Raw genomic sequence first — 24,244 nt, 5'->3', positions numbered from 1 at the left:
CAATCAGAAAAGGAAGAAACTAGTGTCCACCAGAGTCTGCTTCACTTATATTTAGTTCACATGCAAGTCAAGGCATCACCTTCATGATATCACTGGTCTTCTTTAAGGATGAACAACACCAACAATAAGGATTCACAGATGGGGAAGAATGAACACTCTACCTTGAAGGAGAGCAAGAAATTCACGGGCTTGCTGAGGACCTCTCCGACCAGTTCAAATTCTTAGATTGTCAGTGTGAGCATTTATTCCTCAGAAATCAGCAAATGCTACAAATCAGCATTTGATTTGTTGATTGTCTAAACTTAAGTGATGGAGAACATTTTAATAATGCAAATTAAGTCAAAAATATGTTTTGATTAATTTTTTTCAAAAAGCCAATTTTTGAACATTTATCATAACACAGTTAACTAGGAACAAGATAAATAAGAAAATGAAGCATATTCCAGAAAGAATGAAGATAAGCAAAGATGTTGATACAAAAAAGGAGATGGTGAAAGAAAAATTAATAGATCAGCTGCAAAATAGTGTTAAAGAAGAGTGGTAAGTGAGGTTGCATAGGGTGACAGCTGATCTCTAATAATACTGTTTGGAAGGCAGGCAGAGGGTAAGATTTGATGTTCTCAGCAACAAGAACACAAAGATTAATAACAAAGTTAATAATGTCGCCTTTCATTTGTAGAACACTTCGCTTTTTTTTTATACATTTTTATTTGAATCTCCCAATGCTCCTTAGTTTCACAGAACAAGCTGTATTTCATGAACGAATAAAGTGAGGCTAAAAGATTAGAAAACTAATTGAGATGAGTCTTGTTATCATACTATTATCTATGAACTATTAAAAGAACTAGAGAAATATGCTTCCAGGATATTGAATAGCCTGTGCAGAAATTATTGGAGATTATAAACACAAAATATCAAACCACTGGGCAAGAAGAAATCAAGACAGAGGAGTAAACTTCTCTCCCCTGATTGTGCCACCTTGGAGGAACTGAGAACTTTCAGGTCCCTAGAGATATCACAGAGAACAGCTGCACAAAACCTCTGAAGCCTAGGAAAGTATACCCTCCACTTGACAAAGGACTCAAAAGTCAAGTAACTGACTGGGAAAATGCCAAAAAAAGGGGAAAAAATAAGACTATAGAAGGTTACTTTCTTGGTGAACAGGTATTTTCTTTCATCCTTTCAGATGGGAAAGAGCAAAGCATATCATCAGAAGAAGACAGCAAGGTCAAGACTTCTACATCCAAAGCCTCCAAAAAATATGCAATGGTCTCAAAGAGCTCAAAAAGGATTCTGAAAATCAAGTAAGAGTGGTGGAGGAAAAATTGGGAAGAGAAATGAGAAATATGCAAGAAAATCATGAAAAGTGAGTCAACAGCTTCCTAAAGGAGACCCAAAAAAATGCGGAAGAAAAGAAGACCTTTAAAAATAGATTAACTCAAATGCCAAAAGAGGTCCAAAAAGCCAATGAGAAGAATGCTTTAAAAAGTAGAACTGGCCAAATGGAAAAGGAGGTTCAAAAGCTTATTGAAGAAAATAGTTCTTTAAAAATTAGAATGGAGCAGATGGAAGCTAATGACTTTATGAGAAACCAAGAAATTACAAAACAAAACCAAAAGAATGAAAAAATGGAAGATAATGTGAAATATCTCATTGGAAAAATGACTGACCTGGAAAATAGATCCAGAAGAGACAATTTTAAAATTATGGGACGACCTGAAAGCCATGATCAAAAAAAGAGCCTAGACATCATCATTCATGAAATTATCAAGGAAAACTGCCCTGATATTCTAGAACCAGAGGGTAGAAATGGAAAGATATCATTGATCACTTCCTGAAAGAGACCTTAGAAGGAAAACTCCTAGGAATATTGTAGCCAAATTCCAGAGTTTCCAGGTCAAGGAAAAAATATTATAAGCACCGAGAAAGAAACAATTCAAATATTGTGGAAATACAATCAGGATAACACACAATTTAGCAGCATCTACACTAAGGGATAAAAGGGTTTGGAATATGATATTACAGAAGTCAAAGAAAATACGATTAAAATCAAGAGTCACCTACCCAGCAAAACTGAGTGTAATACTTCAGAGGAAAAAATGGAACATCAAACAAATAGAGGACTTCCAAGCATTCTTATTGAAAAGACCAGAACTGAAAAGAAAATTTGACTTTCAAATACAAGAATCAAGAGAAACATGAAAAGGTAAACAGGAGTCTTAAAGAACTCATTAAAGTTGAATTGTTTATATTCCTACATGGAAAGATGTTATTTGTAACTCATGAGGCCTTTTTCAGTATTAGGGCAGTTAGAGGGAATATGTGTGTATGTGTGTGTGTATGTGTGTGTAAGTGTCTGTGAAATTAGTAGGTTATCCATTAGAATAGGATAAATGTATACAAATAAAATAAAGTAATTCAATGAAGGTGAAATCACTTCCAGCTGAAGGGCTAAGGGAAGGTTTGAAGAGGTAGCATTCCATTTGGTCCTCAAAGGATGGGTAGAAGATCAAAAGGTCTCAGAGATTGGTGGAAGACATAGCAAACACAGGAAATAATGTGAACAAAGGTGCGGAAGTAGGAAAGTGCTAGGTGTGTTCAGAGATTACTGAGAAGTCCAGTTCAGCTACATGAAACCTAGAATACATGGAGGGAACTTTTAGAAGATAAATATGAAAATATAGCCTGAAAACAACCTAGGATCTTAAAATTATATCATTTAAAACAGATGATGTTTAACCCCAACATTAAAGGAGAAGGGGAAAGAGACATGAAATCTGCTTTCAAAGACAGAAGCAATGTGGCTATAGTAGGAAGAACATAGAACATTTATTTGAATTCCAGTTCTGCTATTTCCTATCTGTGTGACCTGGAGCAAGTCTCTTAACCTTTCTTGGTTCTAAGTTATCTCATTTGTAAAATTAAGGCATGTGGTTCTATAATTATGAATGGGCATCTTATGGCAAATATGATAGTTACTTTCTGAAAGCAGAAGGGAGAACTAAGATCAGTGTCAAGGTGGTACCAGAAGTCTCATTTTGATTCAGATAGAGGAAGAATTTCCTAATAATTAGAAATGTTTGAAAATAGAATGGGCTGCCTCATGGAGCTAGGAAGCCCATGGTTGCCAAAGGTAGACAAGCACAGACAGTTGGCCACCTCTCTTGGGGGCATCGTGAGGCCATTTCTATGTTAGGTTGGGAGTAGACTAGATGACTAAGGCCCTTTCCAACTCTGGGATCCTATGATTTGCAGACACAAATAGAAAGACTGTGTCATAGCAACTGAGGCGGCAGGTGGTCCATGTGGATGAATGCTTTCTTTCACAGCACATCAAAGTGTTCATTAACACATTATATTAGCATAACCAACTCGTTCTTTCCCACAAAATCAAAAAGGAGTGAAGAACTCAAAAGAAGCAAACAGAAACATTTCTGCTGAAGCAGTCATTCTATTTCTCACTGCCTCATCAAGATGGGAGACAAACAGTTCTGTCCTGCCTACTTGGATTTAGGTGGTAAGTAAATCTGTAGTCTTTAAGTGCTTCATGCAGAAGGGGAGATGAACGATTCTTTTCCCACTGCCAATCCCAAGAGCACACTATTTCTTCCCACAAAGTCAGAAATAGGGAATCTGAATGAGTTGTTGTCGTTTGTTTTTTAAAGTCATTCATAAAGGATAAGTGTAAAGCCTGGAATGTACAAGGTCTACCAAGATTATATTACCTCTATCAAGCCTAATTAAACTCAATGAACCACTAAGTGGAGTGTTTAGGTTGGGCTGCCCAGGAATTTGCTTTATTATGATTTCTGTTTGTTTGTTTGCTTTTTTAAATTTAGTCCAGAAATCAATCCTTGGTCTCTTACATGGGAGGCTTTAGCTTCTATATTAATAATACCCCTGGGTTACATATTAGGAAAAGGGTAAACTTTTCAAGCCCAAAATGTGGGCTTGTGTATGCTAGAGTCAGTTCATACCAGCTTTCAAAAGTTGGTTGCTCAATTTTCAGGGTGAACATTTATGCCTTGGAAATTGAAAAATACTATAAATCAGGACTTGAGTTATTGTTTTATTAATTGTCTAGACCTAAAGTGATTGAGAAAATGAAGATTTAACTTGACAATTGTTAGGTGTATTTTTTTTAGAAAGCTAATTGTTAAACATTTACCAGTGCACTCCTGGGTGCAATTATACTCCCTTCTACCTCTGACTCCCACCACACTCTCCCTTCTTCTAATTTTCCCAATACTGTCCAAGACTTCACCATCATAACCTTTCAAGTCACCCATGTTTGCCAACTTGAAGTCATCTTCAACTCTTCCTTCTTTCTCCCTCTTCATATTCAACTGCCAGTACTTATCAGTATATACTTGTCAATATATCTACAATCCATCCACCCATCCTTCTGTCCATCCATCTGTCCATCCATCTATCCAACCATCCATCCTTCTCTCTACCCAATCACCACTCTTGTTCATGTCCTCATCACCCCTCATGAATAGCCCTGAGCCTTCTAATTGGTATCCCAAACACTTGGTGTCCCCCCTCTTCAATTTATCCTTCACATCACTGCCATAATGATACTCCTAAAGCATAGGTCTATCACTACCCGACTCCTGCTTTCTCAAATATAAATCCTTCCATTTAACTCTTAAAGCCATTCACAGGCTATCTCCAGTATACCTTTCTAAGCTTTCTAATGCCTTCTATGTTCCAACTCAACTAGCCAATCTATTCTTACACATACGCACACACACACACACACACACACACACACACACACGACATTCCATTTCCCACCTTCAGCCCTTTACAAATGATACTTCCCTGGAATGCATTTCCTCCTCAATTCCACCTCAGCAAATCTCCCTCTTTCGTCAAGATGCAAATCAAGCATCATTTACATGAAGACTTTCCCGTTCCCTCCCCCCAACTACTAGAACCCTCCTCCTGGAAATCACTTCACATATTTTATGTTTAATTTTCCAGTTACATGTTTCCTCAAAAAAAATCTCCCCTTGAGGGAATATTTTCTTTTGTCTTTAAATAATCATCTCCTGACACACAATGTGCATTTAATAAACACTTGCTAAAAGAGTGAACTCAAGCCATCATCATCATCATCATCATCATCATCATCATCATCATCACCATCATCATCATCGGATTTAGATAGCACCTATTATTTGCCAAGCACTGTGCTAAGTGCTTTCTAAATGGTATCTTATTTGGTCTTTACAACAACCCAAAGATATAGGTGCTCCTATTATGTCCAGTTTACAGATGAAGAAACTAGGGCAAACAAATGTTAAAGAGACTTGCCCAGGGTCCCACAATTAGTAAATATCTGAGGCAAAACTTGAACTCAAGTCTTCCTGACTCTAAACCCACACTATAACCAATGCACCACATAACTTCACCTAACTAAAAATCTTCATAAACTTTCAACAGTGATCAGAATCCCAAAGCACTGAAAAATACACTCACACCTGAGCTCCATCCCTCTCTTGCCTTTTCTCCCTATGGTCTTACAGACTGGACATCATCCAGGGTATAGGATTCCTGGGCCACTTCTCAGTTCTGCCCACAGATCATGGGTTTAGGTGATTCCATGGGATCTGAAGTAGATATCAAAGATTCCTGATACTCAGCACTGCCAGACAACATCTCTAAGGATAGGTGAACCAAACCATGACAGAATATAAAAGGCAATGGAAGACAGGGGACAGTCTGGAGCTTGGCATTCTCTAGGATGGCAATTCACTATATGAGTCAAAACTACAAATCTTTGCAAATAGCACAAAGCATGCCCTCAGATGAGGGGAAGTAGGAATCAGCACATAACTGCTCTGAGGAGGCCATTGTGCAAAGGGTGAGAAGGAGGAAAGAGCAGAATGAAGGCACCCATTCCATCTGTCTGCTAACTTCCCTGTTTAACTAACTCTTCTTGCTAAGTGCTCAGCTCTGATATTCCCGTCCTACTGAAGGATTGCAATTACTGTCAGTACCCTCCAAATTCAGCATCCTGGAACAAAGCCCCAGATGTCCACCCTAGTTAAAGATATGTTGATTTGTGCTTTTCTATAATTTGAGTAGACTATCCAGTATGTAAAATTCATATCACTAGCACTATTTTAGAAAGCACCCTGAAAAGCTCCAGGTGGCAAATATTATTCTTCTAAGATAGGATCATAGATTTAGAGTTGGGAGTGACCTCTAAGATCATCTAGTTAAACCTCCCCAGCTACGTGGAGAGGCTCAAGAGAAGTTGAGCCTCTTGAAATATGGTCACACAGACAATAGAGTGTCAGAGCTTGGATTTTGATCGAAGACCTTTGATTCCTAAGCATGCACGCCCTCTTTCTCTGCACAGGCTTCATGGTATGAATCTTTGGGGGGAGGGTGACAAGGAATACTTACATTAAAGTCTTTTTCTAGGGCACGAAGCACTACATCCACACACAAGAGGACCCCAGTCCTCCCTATGCCTGCACTGCAGTGTGCAATGATGGGTCCCGTCTCGTGGATCTTCTTCATGTAGCGGACATACTTCACAAAAGCATCGAATGATGTGGGAATGCCATGGTCTGGCCAGTTAATGAATTGTATCTGATGCACAAAATGAACAGATCCTGTCTGCGAGAGAAGCACCGTCATCATATCTTAGGTTAGAGATATCAGGTCATTACCTGTGGGGTTGCTATCTGATATTAGTACAGCACTTTATACCTTTGCAAGATTTTATTGTGAGGATGACTTGGTGAAGTAAGTGGGGCAGGTAGTATTAATCAATAAATATTTATTAAGCCCTTGACATGTGCCAGGCACTGTGCTGGGGACAGAAGGAAAGGCAGGAGATAGTCCCTATTCTCAAGGAGCTCACAGTGTTATGAGAGAGTCAACATCCAATGTACAAACAAGATGTAAAAAGTTAAATTGGAGATAATCAGCAGAGGGGAAAGTCCACTTTGGAACTCCTAAAGAATAACAGAGCTTGAGAACTGGCTTAGACCTCAGTGACCATGTTGTCCAAACCATAGATGAAGGCGTCCCCACTACAATATAGCCAACAAGTGATCACCCAACCTTCTACTTGAAAACTATTAAGACAGGGAAACCTGTCTTAATAAACACAGGACTCTCAAGACATCCAATTCTACTCTTAGGTCTTATTGTCAAAAATGTTTCCTAATATCAGATTTCAATTTGTCTCTTTGAAGCTTCCATTGAATGTTTCTGGTTTTTCCCTCTGAGGCCAAAGAAGGTGTCTAATCCCTCCTCCATATGACAATCCTTCAGATACTTGCACACAGTTACTTTGTCCCCAATGAGTACACTCTTCTCCAGGATAAACATGTCCAGTTCATTCGACTGATCTTCATGAGTCACAAACTCAAAGTTTTTCATCATTTACCATATTCAATGTGGGGTATTTGAGAAATAAATATACTTTCATTTTGTCTTGAGCTCCTAATCATCTGTAATGCTGGAGACTTCTAAAGTTAACTTGGGTCTAAAATGTCAATTTTACTAAAAAAATAACAAAATTTAAAAACCACAACATGGAATGAGCAAAAGTACTTAATGAGAATAGAAAATGAAACACTAAAAATATTCTCAGCAAACCTTTCCTAAAGGAGTACATTTTCACTCTTCTTAGTACTCGTAGGCACTTAATAAATGCGTATATCCTTCCTTCCTTCTTTCTTTCCTTCTTAACTTCCTAACTTCTTGTCTTCGTTCCTAACTTCCTTTCTTCCTTTTCTTCCTTCGTATGCCTTCTTCCACTATCTCCTCTCTTTCACTCCTATCTCACATGATAAAGTGACCTTCCTGCTTTCCAAGGTGCTATAGCACCTCTGCTTGTTCAAGTGATCCCATGCTGTCCTATCTCATCCAAAAGATTGCTCCCTGTGTCATCCCCACTCTTCCATTTATTTCAGTGTCTCCCTGTCTACTGGTTCATTTCCTTCTGTGTACAAACACGTCTATGTCTCCCTCATCCTCAAAAAACGCTCACTATATTCTTTCATCCCCACTTAGTTATCATCCTCCATCTCTTCTGCCTTTTTTGGCTAAACTCAGAAAAGCCATCCACAATAAGCAATTCTATGTTCATTTTTTTCACTCTGTTCTTAACCCCTTACAACCTGGCTCCTGATCTTGTCATTCCAGTGGAACTACTCCTTCCAAAGTTACTAAGGATCTTTTAGTTGCCAAGTCCAGTAGCCTTTTCTAAATCTTCGCTCTCCTTGACCAGAGTCTCTACACACTTTGACACTATTTCCTTGATACTCTCTTTTCTCCAGGTTTTTGACACAGCACTCTCTCCTGGCTCTCCTACGTATCTGATTGTTCCTTCTATGTGTCCTTTGCTAGATCTTCTTCTAAATCACACCCTCTAACCCTAGGAGTCCCTCAGGGCTTCCTGTTGAGCCTTCTCCCCTTCTCCTTCTATCCTACTTCACTTGATGATCTCATCAACCCCCATGGATTTATTTATTGTCTATATGATGATGATTCTCAGATCTATTTATCCTGCCCCAGTCTCTCTGCTGACCTCTAATCTCACATCTCCAACTGTCTTTCAAACATCTTGAATTAGATGTTCAGTAGACATCTAAAACTCAATACATCTAAATCAGAAATCATTATCTCTCCCCCAAGTCTTCTCCTGGTTTCTACCTTCCCTAGTTCTGTAGAGGACAGCACCATCTTCCCACTCTTTAGGTTCTCAGCTTAGGAATCAATCTGGACTCCTCATTATCTCTCACCTTGCCATATCCAATCTTTTGCCAAAGCCCTCTTATTTCAGCTTTGCAGTATCTCTCAAATGTTCCCTCTTCTCTCCTCTGACACTACCACAACTCTAGCACAGGCCCTCATCATTTCACATCTGGACTATTGCAACAACCTGCTAGGGGGATCTGCCTGCCTCAGGTCTCTTTTCCAATCTATCCTCCATTCAACCATTTAAGCAATTTACCTTAAATGCAAGTCTGATGATGTCAAACATCCCAACATACCCAGTAAACTTCAGTGGCAACTCCAGGTAAATTCCAGGATCAAATACAAAATGCTATTTGGCATGCAAAACACTTCATAACCCAGGTTTCCTATCTTTCCAGCCTGCTTATACCTTTCTCTCCAACATGTTCTCTTCAATTCACTAACCCTGGCTTCCTGACTGTTCCACAAATAAGATATCACATCTCTCAGTTACGGACATCTTCTCTAGCTGTTTCCCCATGCCTGGCATACTCTCATTTCTCATTTATACCTACTGACTTCCCTGGCTTTCTCTAAGCCCCAACCAAAGCCTCACCTTCTACTGGAAGCCTTTTCCAACCCCTCACAATTCCATAACTCTGTTAATTACTTCCTAATTATACCATATATAATTTGCTTTGTAAATATTTGTTTGTATGTTGTCTTTTCCATTAGATCATAAGTCCTTGAGAGCAAGGATAGTTTTTTGCCTCTTTTTTTTACATTTTCAGTACTTAACACAGTCTCTGACACATATTAGATGCTTAATTAATATTGATTGATATTAATTGATCTTCCTTTGCATAGTGCAGAAAGAAGGTTTTAGTTTATCCAGGTTATTGAAAACTAGGGAAAAATGGCACAATGGTGTGACATCCACCCAGCCCTGGCACTTATTGCTCCAAGATCATCACTCTTTCCTGGCTTCCGCTATAGCAGTTTTTGCTTCTCTGTCACTTTATTTTCTTGGGCACATCAGTGACTAAAAGTCAATGCTCCACTCTGTTCTGGAAACATATCCTCAGTAATTCAGGACTCTTAAACATACATTTCAAATTCTTCATTTGTATCTTGTGTTTTTTTCTCTTTCCTCTTCCTCCTGGGATCTCTGTCTCATCCAAAAGATGAAATATACCTTGTACCAGTATCCTAGGAAAGATAGCCTTAATAAGATAGCCTTATGCCTGGCACATAGCTAACTGGAAAGAATAGGCTTACTCACCTCTGGTTATATACCCATTTTCCACATGTTCAAATAGATTCTTTCATTCATTCTACCAACAAATGTTTTCGTTGGGCTCATAAAGTCGTGGATTGCCCAAGTTCAATAAATCGAGTTAAGTGATAAACTTAGGCTTAGAATCCAGATCATCTCATTCATAGGCTAGTGTCTAAACGAGCAGCGCTATGCCACCCTTTAGAAAAATAAAGAAATCAAAAATAAAGAGGTCCGTTGACATTTGGAATAAAACAGAATCTTGGTGAGATATCCTAGCAAACATTTCATACACAAGTCCAAATCTTTTTTCTGTAATGCTACCTTGGTCAATCTACATCCTTCTCTGGGTGTCAGCACAATAATTTATAAGAAAACCTTTAAGGTCAAATAGACTGATATATGTATATATATTATATATATTTAAATTTTATGAATAGAGAATAGAAACTAGATCTGTATTTTCATTAGTACAGGTGTTTCTGAGTGATGAAATTTCCTCCTCAAATACAAGTCAGCATCTTCTCTGTAGCTCATCATTTTAGACAGTTGTCTAGTGCATTTAGAGGCTAAATGGTTTGCCCAAGGTCGCATAGCTAGTATGTATTGGAAATACAACATAAATCCAGGACTTTCTACCCTGGCGTCAAGGTCTGTTCTCTATTCACTATACCAATTGTACTATACCAATATGCAATTTTATGAGAATATGTAATCCAAGCTTTTAGGGTCTGATAGGCAGTGAACATATCCAACAAAAATGGTTATCTTGGGTCATGAACACACAGACTATACGGGGATTTGTTGTAATCTTCTCACTTAGTTGGATGAGGATCATTTAGAGAAATATCACTGCAAACATCCTGGGAATGCCCACTTTTGCGTTGAGAATTCCTGGCAAAGACTCAGGAGGCTGTACGATTTCTTAGAGTCTATAGAATGAAGGTCTCTGGGTGACAATGCAAGACTAGGAGAATGTCTCTATCATCTCTGCAACATCCTTGTGGGATATTCAGGGTAAAGAAGCAGGTCCCCAAACTGCCAACTACTTTGTTAAAAGATTTCCCTGTTCTCCTCCCTAAACCTTTACCAAGACTTATCATACTTCATCATGGCCATGATCCCCTTATGAAATCGATAGGAAGTGGCTTAGGAGCCCTTCCATTTAAATGTGGGTATATCAAAGAATTCCATGTTGAGCAATTTTCCATCTGGATCCATAGGATGACAATCAAAAGTAATTCTACTAATCACAAGCATCATTAAATAATGCATTTTACAAATATACTTAGTTTTCCATTTCCTTATTTAAAAAATTAGATATAATTATGCTGTCTTGCTTAATGGAGATATTTTTTTTGGTCTGCTATCCTAAAAGAAAAAACTAAGTTTAAACAATAGCCACAACCATAATAATAATAATAAACTGAAATGTACATAGCACTCTAAGGTTTCCAAAGTGATTAATTTGTCTTGACAACAACCCTGTGTGAGGTGATGTAATTATGAGCTTGGTGCAGTAGCTCTATCAGCTCTGAACTTGGAATCTGGAATTCCTAGCTTTAAATACTAATTCAGAAACTGTAACTTCAGCTATGTAACCATGGGTAAAAGTCACTTTAACCTCTCTAAGCCTCAGTTTTCTCATCAACAAAATGAGTCTGACACCAATACCTACCTCGCAGGGTTGTTATCAGGGGGAGTAAATGAGATAATATATTCTAAAGACTTTGTAAAACTAAAAATATTAAATATATGTATATACATATATATATATATGTATGTGCATGTATTAGTTATCATCATCTTCTTCCTCATCCCCATTCTACAGATTAAATATAAAAAGAAAGGATTAGGGGCATTTTTTTTTTGTCCAGGGAATACAGGATGTGTCTGAAATGTGATTTCAATCCAGGACTTGACTCCAAGTTCCACATTCTATCTCCTTTACCATATTGCCTCACAAATGGATAAATGCACTAAATTGGATTATGAGAAATATAATGGTATGTTTATGTTACCCCATTTTGAGGGCCATTTTTCAGTGTTTTAAAAAACATCCAGGATAACTATATCTATGCATCATCTCTTCTCTTTCTTCTTCTCCAGTTAATCCTGGGTGGTGAGGAAAATATGACAGAAATTTTCAGGAAGTAATTATTGAATTACTATCAGTGACATTCAAGGGTATTCAAAAAATAGGAAAAGGGCTGTGCAAATGGACAATGCAAATACAGATCTAATTTTCAAATAAAGGGGAAGAAGGTAGATTCTTCTATTACAGACTAGTGAGCATAAGTCATTTCCATTTCTGGAAACTTACTGGAAAAAAATGTCCAAAGAGATGGTTTGCAAATACATGGAAAAGGAAGTGGGAAGTATCAGAGATATGTAGATGATGCAATTTAAAAAGCTGGCCCACAGAGTAGTTTTTAGAGGGTCTAGATTAATGTCAATCTAAGTCCCTAATGGAATGTTGTAAGTCTCAATGTTTTAATTAACTAGTACAGGAGGAAGCATATATCTATCCATTCTGTGAGTAATGCCTATCTAGTAGGGATATGATTAATGGCAGAATTTACATCCCTAAAGATCTCAATGGGATCTACCTAATAACATTTGATTTAATGAGGATAAATGTAAAGGCCTAAATTTGCAAAAGAGTCAGCTTCATAAGTACAAAACAGGAATAGATATAACCACAAAACAGTTTGTGAAAAAAGACCCAAGAAACTTGAATGAACTACAAGTTCCATCAATATAGTTCACAGTTTGACAAGATGGCCCAAAATAATGAATGTGGTCTTAGGATAAATGGACAAAACTGCTGCGTCCAGAGTGAGGGATGTGATGACTCCTTTGGACTCTACCTTTGTTGTACTACACTGACAGTATTGTGAGCAGCTTGGGGTGCCATATTTTTTGGATGGTTACAAACAAATTGGAAAGGGTCAAGAAAGAGGAACAAAAGATGGTGAAGGAACTGAAAAGCATGTCAAATGAGGAGTAGAAGATGGAATTCAGGAGGCTTCATCTAGAGAAGTCTGACAGAGGGCTAGAACTACCGTCTTCAAATATCTGAGGAATTTATCATATAGAAGAGAAGCACTGGGCGTATTCCTGTTGGTATTATAGGACCAAAAAATAGAAGGTATGGAGGCAAATTTCAAATAAACCTAAGGAAAAGTTTCCTAACTTTTAAAGTGATACAGAAATAGATTTAAAAGTTAACTCCCTGTCATTGGCAGTATCTGAACACAAGTTGAATGTCTATTTACTGGGGATGTAGTCATGGAGGGGACTCATTCTTCTGCACCATACCTCTCATATCCATTCCATTCTCTCTGTCCATGTACCTAAGACCTTGATTCATGAAGATCACCCTTCATCTGGAATATTGCAAGCCACTTTCTAGTTGGTGCCTCTATCTTATCTCTCTCCCCTCTAATCTATCCTCCACAGTTATCAGAAGTGGTTTTCCTTAAACACATATCTGACCACATCGCCCCCTACTCAATAAATCAAATTGGTTCCCTTTTTCCTCTAGAATAAACTCTACCATTTAATTTTTAAAGTCCTTATTAACATGGTTCCAATTTGTTTTTGCAGTCTAATTTTACATTACTTTCCTTTTTGGACTCTATAGTTCAGATAAATAAACCTTTTCTCTTTCCCCCCAACCAGCTACTCCATTTCCTGCACACATTGACAGTTCCCCATGCCTGTAATGAACTACCTCACCAACTCCACTGCATAGCATTCCCTGCTTCCTTTTAGACTAAATTCAAGCACTATCCTGATATCGAGTGCTAATGTCTTCTCTATTTACCTTGCATTATTTTTGTATTTACTCCATTTTGTTGTCATGCAGTTGTTTTAGTCATGTCTGACTCTTCATGAACCCATTTAGTATTTTGGGTTTTTTCTTTGGAAAAGATACTGGAGTGGTTTGCCATTTCCTTCTCCAACTCATTTTTCAGATTAGGAAACTGAAGCAAAGAGGTTGGTGACTTACCCAGGGTCACACAATTAGTAAGATTTGAACCCAGGAAGATGAGTCTTCCTGACTCTAGGCCTGGCATTCTATCCACTGTACTACCTAGCTAAATAACAATATACTTATATTTTATGAATATAAAAATATATTTATTCTCTACAAACTTATAAATGTGCAAAATGTCTGCTCTCATAGAAGATATACTCATTGAGAAAAGAGACCATCATTTCTTGTTTTTGTATCTCTAGTGAAAATCTTGCACAAACTAGGCACTTAATAATTGTCAGTTGATGATCCCTTAGGTTCCTCTACACTCTACGTTTCCATGACACCATGACTTGGGATTGGGCAGGGTCCTAGTATCAGTTAGGAAATAGAAGTCCTTAATTTTTTTGCATGTAATTCTCTGTTATTCTCTCAACTCCCCCCCCCCCCCAACTTCCAAACTTCCAGTGTAGACATGTCTACTAATGAACAGAAGGATGTAACACTATGGTGATCTGGGCATTGTTGGGCTTTTTTTCTAAATGACTCACCTTTTTAACCATTTTAAATGCTCGAATTGTAAAAGTTTCCAGTATCTGGTAATTCTCCAATGCAATAATATAGTTTTGAAGCTCCAAAGGCTTATTCAGAGAAATGGGCCAATAGCGGTGGCATTTGATGAATCCATCCTCTATTTCTTTGGTCATCATGGCAATGACATTAGATTTATTTTCCCAAACCATTTGCCAAAAGTCTTCTGTGGTTCCTGGCAGGGGTCCTTGGGTTGCAATGTAAAAGTATTCTTCCTCTGAATTCAGTATTCGGATATAACTTGCATTGATATAATCCTTCCTTTCTCCAAGTGGAACCCGTGTACCATCATCTATATCACACAGGAACAGAATACAAAATCCAAATTTTGAATTAGTATTTGTCTTTTAAATGTAATTTTTCCTGTTCCTGTGAAGAACTGTGCATATAAATGCTATTTCATTTTAAGTATATCAATATGACAAAAACATAAGGATTTTTTTTCCATAATCATGTATGAAGCTATCCTGTATTCTGGTCTAATTAATTCAGTGAGCAAATTCTCAAGTCAATGAATAAAAGATGGAAAATTTACAAATTTTAATTCAAAAAGGACAGCCAAGCACTACCTTATCAACTTAGACATTATTTTTACTACAGATTCAGAGTTAGATCAGATCCACAAATCAGAGTTTAAAGAACATTTTCTCTATGCTCAGCACTTTGCTCTCAGTTATTTCTAACGCAAATATGCAGTAGAAACTTATAATTATCTATTCTCCATTTTCTTCAGAGGAAGAAATCCAAGTTAAAATTGGCTATATGAAAAATTCTCTAAATCACTAATAATGAGAGAAATGTATATTAAAATAACTCTTAGATAGCACCTCATATCCATCAGTTTGATAAAGTTGATTAAAAAAAAAAGGAAAATGACATTTGGAAAAGCTATTGGAAAATGGGTATATTAGGGCACTCATTGCACCCATAGAGCTATGAACTAGTCTAGCTACTCTGGAGAGAAATTTGCAATTCTACCCCACAAACTATTAAACTATGCATACCCTTAGACCCAGGGATACTGCTATTAGACCGACATTCCAAAAAGATCAGATAAAGAGGAAAAAGATCCACATGTACAATATTTTTAGCAGCTCTTTTTGTGGTGGCAAAGAGTTAGAAACTGAGTGAGTGCCCATCAATTGAGGAGTGGCCAGACAAGTTTTGGCACGTGTATACTATAAATACTATTTATTATATAGTAAGAGATAATGAAGGGAATAGTTTCAAAGAATCATAGTGAACTGAAAATGAACTAATGTGGAATATAAAGTAAGAAAAACCAGGGAATAATTTATGGAGTAATAGTAGTATTGTTAAGACAAACAGCTTTCAAAGACTTTGGAATTCTAATTGACAAAATGACATAATTTCAGACAACTCAAAATGAAATAGATTTCCTGCCTCCTGAGAGAAAGGTGATGGATTCACAATATACACCAAGACTTATTTTTTTGTTTTTGGTTTGGGGTCATGACCAATATGAGAATTTGTTATGCTTTACTATCTGCATGAGTATAACAGTGGCCTTCTTCCTCTTGTTTTTTCATTTGTGGATAGGATGAAAGTGCGCAGAGGGGCATGAAAATTCAATTTAATTTTAAGAAGAAGACAAAAGAAACACGGTACATACAGAGTTTTAATGTTATTTATTTTGTCCAGGTCTGTGATTTCATAAGGGAAAACTCCTGATATGGGAACTCCCAGTGTGGACAATCCCTCTGTTGATATAGATAGGCAACTTGCCCATCAATTTCCTAGGCCACTGAGAAGTTAAGTAATCTGCCTTAGGTGTCACATAGTACATATACATCACAAGGAATATTTGAACCCAAATGAGGCTTTCTGACTTGAAGTCCATTCCATTATCTATAAACCTGTATTATCTCTCTTTAATATGTCAGAATTTCAATCTTCTTTTCCATTCGGATTACTTTTAATTTTCATGGCATCTCTACAGATAATTTTCTTCTCTTACTCTGTACTGGTACTTCTTGAAGATGGAAGTACTCTTTAAATGAAGAAATGTCAGCCTAGACTAAAGGAGTTCAGCTTTGCCCTTCAATATATTTCCATACATTGTATCTAAATCAGAACATGGGACATTCTGAGGGTTCAATTACCATGACCCATAGGATCTAAGTCTTTTTGTTGGAGGCGATCACCTAAGGGGTTTGTTTGTATGCACAGAGACAAAAATTCTATAAATGGGATGCTTCTCGTGAAGAAATTACATAGTTCTGCTGGCTCAATTCACAGTATCCACTATAACTTAATGCTGTAACAAGGGACATGGGGAATATCCCTTACACTGGAAAAACAAGTGGCAGTGGAATCAGAGACCCTGAGTTCAAATATCATCTCTAAAACTGTGTGGCCTTGGACAGGTCATGTGAACCAATCTGCTCATTTTTTTCATCCGTAAAAGACATGAAATCAGACATCTGACCTTGAAGAATGCAACATTATCCTTATAACCACTCACTTCTTCTGTATATAAATGTGTCACCAATAGATGAAGATGACTTCCAAGTTCTATTTTTCATCTCCAGGACTATAAAGTCCCTCTCTTTTAGCATTTCCAAAAAAAATTTTTAATGATGAGAATTGATATTTGCTTACATGGAACAATATCTCGATATCTGTTTTTCTCTTTGTTTTGTGGAGCATTTCCCAAGATGCAGTCATCAAGTGGCTTTACGTTGTCTAAAGACTAAAAATAAAGAAAACAGGAATGATGATTCTCTCCTACAATAAAAGATTAACTTTTAATTCAGGATTACTAATCCCTGAACCCCCTCTTATGAAAAATGAAAACCATATATTTGTTCTATGAAGACACTCAGTCAGGAGTGTGATAGAGCTAGCTCATACTGGCTCAGGAGAACTGATTGTGAAATTTTCAATATGAGCATTTATACCTTGGAAACCAGAAAATGCTAAAAATCGGGGCTTGATTTATTGTTTTCTTGATTGTCTAGATTTAAGTGATGAAGGAAGTATTAATAATGCAGATTAAACTATATTATATTTTTTATACTTTTTTGGAGAATCAGATAATAAACATTTGCCAATATGTCCCTGGATATTCTGCACCTGTCACAATTCATTTAGCCTATATATCTACAATGAATAAGAAAAATCCTGTCTTTAGTACCTTTAGTACTCACTCTTCTCAAAAAAGGATTGAAAAGATGAAAGTTTTCGGTCAAAATATCCATATCCCAATGACCCAGGAAGTCTTTATTTTGATAGACTAAGCAAAAGTAATAATATTAAACTCTCTGGAATATTCTTTCCCTACCTATGCATAAAACATGCATGTAATAAGCCAGAAAATAAGGTAGATATATTTTTAAACCTTATATCCCTTACCCTAGGAAGAAATAGCAGTCGAGAGGACAAGAATTCAAGAAAGAATTCTTGAAATTACCTTCCTTCTCAGATGTAAAGAACACATGTGTGTATCACCTTTGAGTATCATTTGTGCAATTACCAAAAATTCCACGAAGGTTTCATTTCGTGCTATTTGCTTTTCAATGGTTTCAATCAGACTTCTGAGGGTCGCCATCAAATGAAAACTGTTTGGGATTGACCTAATCTCAGACACTTCAGTTAGTTCTTCCTCAGAAATAATTGTCAAACCTAAAAAGAGGAAATGACAGCCATATCCAATACTTAAAACTGTGTTCTGTTTTCCATAAAAATGTTTTACCTAAGTCTTTAAAAATATACATTAAAACACAAGTCAGAGTCTAAGATTTCATTTGTCAAATATAGTTCCTTAGGATTCCTGTTCCATTCTAAGAGAAATGTGTTTGACAAATGAAATCTTGGACCCTATGGGCTGCTCAGTTCCCATCCTTGTATAGTTAATAGTACCTGAGGCTAGAGTTCAACTCAGGTCTTCCTCATTCTTTTTCGGAGCTCCATCCATTGTACCACTTAGTTGCCTCACTAGTTACTGTGAATGCTAATAAGTCATTCACCACCACCACCCAAAAATATTTATTTTATATGTTATACATAGTAGGCACTAAGTAAGCAAATGAATTGGATCCAGTCAAGGGGGTGTTAAGCCCAATATGGAGGGAAAGGAAGAAAATGCCCAAACCAGACACTATAGATAAGAACCAATGCAGTTTAGGAATGAGAACAGAAGGGAGGCTCAGAAGTTCACAAGACAGAATCTCTAAAAAGAGAGTCAGTGATAAAAAAAAAAACAAAACTCATGGATATAGAATACAAGGAACTGGAACCCAAAATGACTTTGTAGGTGAGGTTCATTATTTGGAGAATGACTGGACAAATTAAGGCACATGTGGCATAGTGGATAGAGTGTACAGCCTGGAACCAGGAAGACTCATCTTTCTGCGTTCAAATTCACCTTGATATTTACTAGCTGTATGACCCTGAGCAAGTCACTTTACCCTGTTTGCCTCAGTTTCCTCATCTATAAAATAAGATGGAGAAGGAAATGGCAAACCAACATTTTTGCCAAGAAAACCCCAAATCGGGTCACAAAGAACAACAACAATGCAATGCAACAATCTTATGCCATAAGAAAATTTTTAAAAAGATGCATATATAACCTGGGAAAATTTGTATGAATTGTAAGTTCCAGGAAGAACCATGTCTTATCTATCATTGTAATTCTCCACACCTTGCACAAAGTCCTCATTGATAAAAGAAATACTTATTGACTTGAATTTAATTAAATTGGAGACAAAGTAATTGCATCCCAAGTAAAGAAATATTTGCACAAAATAAACAGGTTGATCAAGACCCAAAAGGGAAAACACTGATAGAGAAATACAATTAACGAATACATACATGGAGTATTAAAGAAATATTGGAGTCATTTGGTGAGTGAGAAAAAAGGAATGGACATATGGGCGTTGCTTATCCTTAAGCAACACTTTACAGATCTAAAATCATTTCCTCCCTGAAATTACCTTCCATCTACTCTGTATGTACTTTGTATAAGCCTACTTGTCTTATAGAATACAAGCTCTTTGAAGGCAGGAAGTGATTCATATTTGTCCTTGTACCCCCAATGCTTAGCACAGTACTCGCGTGTTTAATAGTTACTTGTTGAACAACTATTTTGTCTAGAGTTACAATTACTCCATAAAAATATTTAAGTGGAAATCTGCCCCATCCTTTTGAGAAAAATAAAAACATTGGCAAGAAGGTGAAGAGATTATGCAGTTCTCCCTCTCCTCTCCTCCTTCTCCCCCTGCCCAAGCCTTTATTATATTGGATATTGCCATAAACTGTTCAGTCTTTGCCTTTGAATAGGTATCTGTAACTACAGTGGCCACAAAGTATCTTCTGATAAAAACATAGGTGCATCTTAGAAATACCTGAGGTTTCAACTGTTGAATCGCGGGATGATCCTGCGTGCTGCCCGTCTTCATTGTTCCAGTTTTCAGAGCTGTAGCTTGCTCTGCTCTTCCAAATATTGCTCCCAGCCCTAAGAAAAGAAAATATTTATTCAGCCATCCAAATGAGATATACCTTTAAAAGACAACCTGCTATTATTATCTACTCTGATGAAAGGAAGAAGACATTGGCAGCCCTCCACCCTCTTACGTGGGTTTCTGAACTTATATTTAAATAGAAGTGATCAGATGTCCTAGAATATAATTTTTTTAAATTGATTAATCTTCTGAAAATTTGGTTATGAGGAGCTAGAAGGTCTTGAAGTTTTCCCATCTTGCCCCATTACGGAATCCTTCCCTGTTCCCTACTTACTTACGTGTTCAAGCTGAACTGCCTCTCTCTCTCACTAATCTTCCTATATTTCTGGTTCATACCTTCCCTGGGTTGAGTGAAGTAACTAACCCTCTTGCTTTAAAAGACCTCCTGGTTGGGGATGGGTAAGAATGAGATAAAAAGAAACAAGAAAGAGTAAATATCTATTCTACAATAATTTCTTCAATAGCTAACAACAAGATTTATTACAAGTGATATCAGCACTTAAAGGAAATTTGTGGGTTGGAACTAAACAAGATTCAAATGGTCTCCTTACCTCTTTTTACCAGATTAGCTATATAATAAGCAACCATTTGCCAATTTTATTCCATTATTAGATATTGACTGTCAGAAAAGACAGCAGAATCTGAGATAAACTCTCTATTTTCCCTCTCCTATGTTATAAAAGTTTAGGTATTTGTCACTTTTATCTTTTTTGGCATACTGATAAAGTTCAATTTATTTCAACTGAAACTTTATTCTGATGAATGAGTTTTGACTCACATTAAAAATAAAAACAAAGATTTGCCCATTGACAATAGGCACATAATTGACAGTACATCTCAGATCAAAGAGAATCCTTTACAGTTATGCAGGTCATTCAGATTTCTACTGTCTTACACCTGGGATAAAATGAATAAATAAAATTTACTCAAGTGGAAAATAGTTTCACTGCCTTTCTTGCCACTAAAGTGATAATAATATGAGTCAACATTTTTCTCTTGCTTTCTGCAGTTCAAAATGCTTTGTTTTCTTTCTCCAACTTATAAATAATTCTGTGGTTCTTATTTCTAATTGTACTCTTTCAAAACGCGGTGCTATTGCGTGTGATTTTACACACCTAAATGGTTCACTCAGAAGAACCAACTAAGTTATTTGCAAATGGGCAAATTTCCACACAGCCTGAAAAAAATAAACAAATAAATGAATTATAAGGACAGAAACATTTGTTATACTCAACCCCTTTGAAGGGATAGCTACTATGTCTGTGATTCCATTGGTAAAGGAAACCCCTGGATAAAGAGACTCCTTATATTTTTACTTGATTAGCATCTTCTCTGTAACCTAAAGTCTTAAGAGAGTTGTCGAGAGCTCTGAGAGGTTGCTCAGTAACATGGGGCCAGGAGGTGCATGAAACAGAAGCTGAAGTCAGTCTTCTGGTTCTCAGGTTGGTTCTCTCTCCATTACTCAGATGCTGTCTCTCTGGAGCAAAACAATAAATCATCCAGGGAAAAGGAATTCTTCAAAACATAAAGGGGAAAACGGTCTCTTTGCCCTATAGGGCCATGCAAAAACTAAGTAGTATCCATGAGTCTCAGGCCTGAATACAAGTCAGGAAAGAAAGGAAGGAGAGGAGGGAAGAGGAGGAAAGAAAGGAGGTAGACAATGAAGAAATGTGGAAAGGGAATGAGGAAGAGAAAGTAGTGTACAAATTGGGACCTGTTAGAATGTCAATATAGAAGCTAATAGCTTCCAAGAAAGTGAACAAAGGATATTTTACAGCCAAAGGTATCTCTGTCTCTAATTTTATCAGTACGCATTTGTCTCCCTACGCTTTTTATCCTGATTCAAGAGTGACCACATTGTTGTAAGGCATATAAGATGCTTGACAAGTCTTAGACTTCAAAATGTGATTGTGGATCCATCATTCTTCAGTTGTCTCCAACTCTTCATGACCCCATTTGGGGTTTTCTTGGCAAAGATACTAGAGTGGTTTGCCATTTCTTTCTCCAACTTATTTTACACATGAGGAAACTGAGGTGAACAGGGTGAAATGACTTGCCTGTGGTCGCACAGCTAGTAAGTGGCTAAGATCATATTTGAACTCAGGAAGATAAGTTCTTCCTGACTCCAGATGAGACACTCTATCCACTATGCCACATAACTGCCCTTTCAAAGTGTGAGCTGCTAATTAATAACCTTCTATTCCTCATCAGGCACATCTTCATAAACCTCTACACACAGTGGAAGCCACAGATCCTATAAGTCCCTATTAATTATCTGTCTATTGTACAGGAATAATTCATGTCTAGAAGGCTCTCCTTCCTCACTTCTGCCTACTGGTTTTCCTGGCTTCCTTAAAGACTTAGTTCCTAAAATACATAGAGAGCTGAGTGGAATTTATAAGACTACAAGTCATTCCCCAACTGATAAATGGTCAAAGGATGTGAACAGGCGGTTTTTAGATGAAGACATTAAAGTTATCTATAGTCATATGAAAAAAGGCTCTAAATCACTATTGATTAGAGAGATGTAAATCAAAACAACTCTGAGGTACCACATCATACCCATCAGATTGGTTAATATGGTAGAAAAGGAAAATGATAAATATTGGAGAAGATGTGGGAAAATTAGAATACTAATGCATTGTTGATGGAGCTATGAACCGATCCAGCTATTCTGGAGAGCAATTTGTAACTATGCCCAAAGGGATATAAAACTGTGCATTCCCTTTGACTCAGCAATACCACTACTAGGTCTGTATCCCAAAGAAATCTTAAAAATAGGGAAAAAATCAACGTATACAAAAATAGCTATAGTAGCTCTTTTTGTGGAAACTGAGGGAATGCCATCAATTGAGAAATGAATGGCTAAATAAGTTCTAGTATATGAATATAATGGAATACTATTCTACTACAAGAAAAGGTGAGCAGGCAGACTTCAGAAAAACCTGGAAAGACTTATATGAACTGATGTTGAATGAATGAGCAGAACCAGGAGAACACTGTACACAGTAACAGCCACATTGTGTGATGACTGACTTTGATAGACTTAGCTCTTCTCAGCAATGCAAGGACCTAAGACAACTCCAAAACACTCAAGGTAGAAAACGCTGTCCACATCCAGAGAAAGAACTTTGGAGTCTGAATGCAGGCGCAAGAGTACTATTTGTTCTCCTTTTCTTTTGTTGTTTTGTTTTTTTTCTTCTTTCTTGTGGCTCCTCCTATTGGTTCTAATTCTTCTTTACACTATGACTAATGTAAAAATATGTTTAATATGAATGTATATGTAGAACCTATATTAGACTGCATGCTATTTTGGGGAGGGGGAAGCAGAAGAAGGGGAAGAAAATTTAAAACTCAATATCTTATAGGAATGAATGCTAAAACTTAAAAAAAATTTTAAAAAGAGAAAGAAACTGAGGCAGACAGGTTAAGTGACTTGCCTACGGTCACACAGCTAGGAAGTATCTAAGTCCAGATTTGAACTCAAGTCTTCCTAACTCCAACACTCTATCCACAGTATCATCTAGCTACCTTGTTCAATTGTACCTGACTTTTTGTGACCCCATTTGGGATTTTCTTGGCAAAGATAGTGGAGTGTTTTGCAAATTCCTTCTCCAGCTCTTTTGACAGATGAGAAAAGTGAGGCAAGCAGGGTTAGGTGACTTGCCCAGGGTCAGGCAGCTAGTAAATGTCAGGCTGGATTTGAACTCAGAAGATGAGTCTTTCACCCTCCAGGCTCTGCACTCTATCTATTACACCACTTATCTGCCTTTCTAATTACCTTACTGTCTTTCAAATCCTGGGGAGATTCTTAAGAATAATAATTTTTAAAAGTCTGCTTAAAAAACATCTTAGTTCATATCTCACCTTCTGCAAGAGATCTTTCTCTGTTGTCCCACTTTCATTCACTCTCCCAAAGCAGCTACTAGTACTTAACCTCTGACATTACCTCCATTTACAATGTATGTATCTTGTATGTACATAGTTATTAACATGTTGCCCTCTTCTCTCCCCCATCAGAACAGAAGCTTCTCAAAGTCAGGGCAAATAGCACATAGTTTTACCTTTCTTTGTTTCCCAAAGAACATAGGTTCAAATACCAGCTTGACAACTACATGTGTGACTCTGGACTACTTACTTAACCGGTCATCTTTAAAATGATGGTGATTGGATCAGATTACCTCTGAGGCACCTAGAGACCCA

General features: G+C 37.1%; 1 protein-coding gene across 13 annotated transcripts in view; it reads right to left on the bottom strand.

Annotated features, from left to right (window-relative positions):
- The window catches only part of FRMPD2 (FERM and PDZ domain containing 2), a 306,604-nt gene that overhangs the window by 6,089 nt on the left and 276,271 nt on the right, over positions 1–24,244 (bottom strand). For 8 of the 13 annotated variants that reach the window (XM_072627697.1, XM_072627699.1, XM_072627698.1 and 5 more), the window contains 5 exons: positions 19,925–20,034; positions 18,055–18,203; positions 17,181–17,271; positions 14,519–14,850; positions 6,421–6,636 (listed from right to left, as the gene is read on the bottom strand). In XM_072627697.1, coding sequence (XP_072483798.1) covers positions 6,421–6,636; positions 14,519–14,850; positions 17,181–17,271; positions 18,055–18,203; positions 19,925–20,034 — 898 coding nt within the window. Of the gene's footprint in view, positions 1–6,420; positions 6,637–14,518; positions 14,851–17,180; positions 17,272–18,054; positions 18,204–19,924; positions 20,035–20,319; positions 20,427–24,244 lie in introns of those variants that run through there. The other 5 variants (XM_072627721.1, XM_072627720.1, XM_072627723.1 and 2 more) reach the window with 4 other exon arrangements.

The sequence above is a fragment of the Notamacropus eugenii genome, chromosome 1, assembly GCF_028372415.1.
Source record: "Notamacropus eugenii isolate mMacEug1 chromosome 1, mMacEug1.pri_v2, whole genome shotgun sequence".
Classification (NCBI taxonomy): Eukaryota; Metazoa; Chordata; class Mammalia; order Diprotodontia; family Macropodidae; genus Notamacropus; species Notamacropus eugenii.
The sequence above is the reverse complement of the archived record's forward strand: the minus strand, read 5'-3'. Positions and strand labels throughout refer to the sequence as shown.